This window comes from Nannospalax galili, unplaced genomic scaffold, assembly GCF_000622305.1.
Source record: "Nannospalax galili isolate Female #2095 unplaced genomic scaffold, S.galili_v1.0 scaffold489, whole genome shotgun sequence".
Lineage (NCBI taxonomy): Eukaryota > Metazoa > Chordata > Mammalia > Rodentia > Spalacidae > Nannospalax > Nannospalax galili.
The window spans coordinates 1,749,996-1,754,480 of record NW_008360302.1 but is presented as its reverse complement, the minus strand read 5'-3'; the positions used below and the strand labels follow the sequence as shown (position 1 = coordinate 1,754,480).

General features: G+C 40.0%; 1 protein-coding gene across 1 annotated transcript in view; it reads left to right on the top strand.

The window, feature by feature from the left end:
• Window positions 1-4,485, top strand: part of Smad4 (SMAD family member 4) — a 57,716-nt gene that overhangs the window by 30,483 nt on the left and 22,748 nt on the right. The window contains exons 8-9 of the mRNA XM_029559217.1: window positions 2,414-2,597; window positions 3,892-4,060. Coding sequence (XP_029415077.1) covers window positions 2,414-2,597; window positions 3,892-4,060 — 353 coding nt within the window. The remainder of the gene's footprint in view (window positions 1-2,413; window positions 2,598-3,891; window positions 4,061-4,485) is intronic.

Sequence of the window (4,485 nt, the reverse complement as noted above, 5' to 3'; positions counted from 1 at the left end):
TTTTGGAACTTGGAACTTGGGTGTTGGACTGACCTGAGATCCTGGCTGTGGCCGTGCCACGCAGGAATGTAAAAGCCGATGAGGTGGGAAGAAGCCCCAAGATTTCCCAGAGAGTGGATTGAGTAGCTGGGTTGTACTGGATGCAAAGGATCAGGGAGAGGAAAGGTAAGCCTCTGAGCCCCAGAAAGAGGCTGTCAGCCCCAGAAAGAGGCTGGCGGGTATTGCAGGACCAGGGAAGTAGAGGGAGGTGAGGGCAGGGCCAGGTCCAGAAGCAGTGCTCTTGGGGCCCAACGAAGGCACTGAGTTGGTCTGGGTGAAAAAGATCACGAAGCAGTATTGGTTCCCCAGGTGTCTGGGGACCGAAGACTCGGAGTGGCGCAGGGCCCAAACTAGGAGTAGAGAACAGTCGGGGAGATGGAAGGGTGAATAAGGCTGGGGGAGTCAAGGCGCGGAGGGCTGCGTGATAGACTTACCCCAAGAGGCCTGAGGATAGGAGAGCCCAAAGATTTCTCTCTTTGAGACAAGGTCTCCCTGTAGCTGCAGCTGACCTGGGTTTGTTACGGAGACCAGGCTGGCCTTGAACTCAGCTCCGCCTGCCTCTGCCTCCAGAGTGCTGGGATTAAAGGCATGTGCCACCATGCCCAGCTGATAGCTTGGCTGTTAAAGGCTCAGGCTACCAACCAAAGATCTCTTAAGTGCTATTAGTGCTTATCGCAGTTTTAGAAGTTCATGTACCTTCTACTCATTTGTTATTGCTTCTTGTCCATAGCATAACTTCATTAAAGATACTTACTATAGAAAATGACAGATATTTCAAAATTGACTTTTAAGAGTACATTTAATTATATCTTTTACATCTAAATATAAATATAAAGGATTACTGATATTTGCAATTAGTTAATTAGATTGATACCACAAAACATTTAAAACTTTTGAGTCACCTAGTTTTTTTTTTTTCTTTTTTGAGACAGCGTGTCACTATGTAGCCCTGCTGGCCTGGAATTCACTTTGTAGACCAGGCTATCCTCAAACTCAGAGATCCACATGCCTCTGCCTCGTGATTGCTGGGTTAAAGGCATGTACCATCATGCCTGACTCTCCAATCTTTTTTTTTTTAAGACATAGTTGCCCTGTATAGTCTGAATTGGCCTAGAACTTGCCCTGTAGACCAGGCTGGCCTCAAATTCACACTCTTCCTGCTTCAGCCTCCTGAGCACTGGGACTGCAGGCCTGCCTTTATGTAGTTTACTAACTCCTCATTGTAAAGTGCTCTGTTGCTTGACAGCATTTTACAAAGCAGTCAGGTACTCAGCCTTTGTGCAGTGGTTGCTTCTATTGTTGTTGTGACAAAATACCTGACAAAAGCAATTTAAGGATTAATTTTGGCTCACAGTTTAAGAGTATAGACCACCATGGTGGGGAAGTAATGGTGACTAATCTCTTTAATAATTTCTGCTTATTTTTAAACCTGCCTTGTTTGTAATGTTAAACTCACACCTTTTTCCTTCTTCCCCAACTGCATGTTTTTCATATTTTTCTGCTTTATTTATTTGCTCTCTGTCATTATAGACCTGGATGAGAGCGGTGAGCAGTTTCCATGACAGGCTGAATTCTGCCCTGTCTTGAGACTTTTTTTCCACTAAGCACATTAGTCCATTACTTTTAAACTTGGTCTCACTTAAGTTCTCAGAACACAGTAGAACGGCAGCTAGATTCTTGGACAGAATTTAATAGTGATGGCTCCTAGCCAGTTCCTGATAGAGTCCTGTTTCCTCTGAAACCTCACACGCCTGGCCTCCACTGTCTTCATTTCTCTTGGCATTCTGGTCTTCCAAATGCACACTAGAACAGCCCATTAAGCTTACAACATTCTAGAGATTTTCTAGACCAAAATGCCTATGTTCCTTTTCATTCCAAAAGCCTAATAAGAACCATGTGGTCAAGTTTATCACAGTAGTGACTCCAATTCTAGTACCAGTTTTCAGGATTTGTTTCTTGTTGCTGTGACAAAATGTGTGATGTAAGAAAAGGCAGCTTTATTTTGGCTTGCATCACAGTTCATCACAGATGGTATGTCATTGTGACAGGGGAATTAATAGGCAGCTAGCTGATAGCAATGCATCCGCAGTCAGGAATCACAGAAATGAGTTTGTCCTTTGAGGTAAGAACCCAATTCCAGTTTTAAAATATAAATTTAGAGCTTTAAGAACAGGTGTAGGTATTGAAATGAAATGAAAAAAAGAAAATACGGTAAGCACTACTTTTAAAATTTGTTATTTTAATCCAATTCTTTTATGTGTTTCATTTCCCTGTCTTCATCTTTTCTTTTAGGAAAAGCTTTGTTTGGTGGGGTGAAAGCGAAGCCCTCTCTTTGTCATATGCATGGATGTTCTTTTTTTTTTTTTTCCTATAGCTCCTGAGTATTGGTGTTCCATTGCTTACTTTGAAATGGATGTTCAGGTAGGAGAGACATTTAAGGTTCCTTCAAGCTGCCCTATTGTAACTGTTGATGGATACGTGGATCCTTCTGGAGGAGATCGCTTTTGCTTGGGCCAACTCTCCAATGTCCACAGGACAGAAGCCATTGAGAGAGCAAGGTATAGAGAGAGAGAAAAAAAAAATTAAACCTAGTACAGCAGTTTCAATTTAAGGTTATTATTTGTCTATGTATTATGTCTTAAATATAAAGGATTAAAGATTATTATTCTAAAAATTCAGAACTTGTAAGCATTCCATTTTAATTGTAGCTCTTTGCTTAATATATAATTATAAAAGCTAGAGAGGTTTCTGTGTTTTTTGTTGTTTTCAGACAGAGTCTCCATTTGTAACCTCAACTGGCCTGCTGCTCACCATGTAGAACAGGCTTGCCTCGATCTCACAGAGATCTGCTTGCCTCTCTCCAAGTACTGAGTTTGACGGCATGTTCCGTTGTGCCCAGCAGTGGCTATGTTTTGAATAGTAACTAATTTCTTTCTGTGTTGTCTAGTTCAGTAGTCATTAACCACATGTGACTTTTGAGCAACTAAAATATAGCTCATGTGATTGAGTAGCTGAATTTTAAATTAAATGCAAATAGCTGTTAGTGGCTGTTGGTTTGGGGAGTGTAGCATATAAGCCTCAGCTTCCTCATAAAAAATAGAAATTAGGGGTTGGAGAGATGACTCGGCTGTTAAGAGCACTGACTGCTCTTGCAGAGGACCTGGGTTCAATTCCCAGCACCCACATGGCAGCTAACAACTGACCATAAACTCCATTTCCAGGGGAATCTGATGCCCTCTTCTGACATCCATTGGCATTGCATGACATGTGTGCACTTAACATATATGCAGGCAATACATTCATACACATAAAATAAAAATAATAAAATTTTAAAAATAGAAATTATATGGGGCTGGAGAGATGGCTCAGCAGTTGTTTGCTGCTCTTGGCTGTATTTGCAATCTGAACTAAGAGGATTGTGGAGTTCAGTTCTTAGCCACCCATGTTAGGCATCTTACAGTTAGCTGCCTGCAACTCAAACTCTAGGGGATCTGATGCCATCTTTTGGCTTCTGCGGACACCCACTTCCTCACACATACACATACACACACACATACACATACATAGATAAAATAAACCCATTTAAAAAATTATAGAATTTACATCGAGTTGGGGGTGTCAATGAAATGCGTTTTAAGTGCTTCTGATACAGCAAGCACTATGTATATATGCATATTATAATTGTGTATGAAAAGGAAATACAGAAGACGTTAACAGTGGCTGTCTTTTAACTATTGTATTATGTCCTTATTTGGTACTTTTAATTTTTCAGTATTGACTATGCAATATAATCTGACTAAAATTAATTTGTAAATAACTAAGATGAAATGTAATTTCATTTTCCTTCCTAAGGTTGCACATAGGCAAAGGCGTGCAGTTGGAATGTAAAGGTGAAGGTGATGTCTGGGTCAGGTGCCTTAGTGACCATGCAGTCTTTGTACAGAGTTACTACCTAGACAGAGAAGCTGGACGAGCGCCTGGAGATGCTGTTCATAAGATCTACCCAAGTGCGTATATAAAGGTTAGTTGAAATTTTATTTGAATATTAAACTTAAAAACCTGTATATTCTACAAAAAGTGGACATAGAGGTAAAGAAAATAAAACAGATCTTATGTTAATACATTGTAGCCAGGAGTGGTGATACAGGCTTATATACAGTAAGCAGAGGCAGGAGAATTGCAAGTTGAAATCTATCTTTTGCCACACAGTGCTACTCTGTTTTAAAAAGTAGAGCAAGCCCCACGACAAAAAAATGTGCGTATTTTGAAAATAAAATATATTTCCTGAGATCTATGTATTTTTGTAACCAGCTGTCTAGTTTTATGGATACTTTTACATTTAGTATTTTCAAATTTGTGATGGTTTAGAGTAGTATATAGACCTTTGAAAACATTGAAGAAAATCTCCAAACTTGTATTCTTTTGACATGAAATTGGTAAAAATCA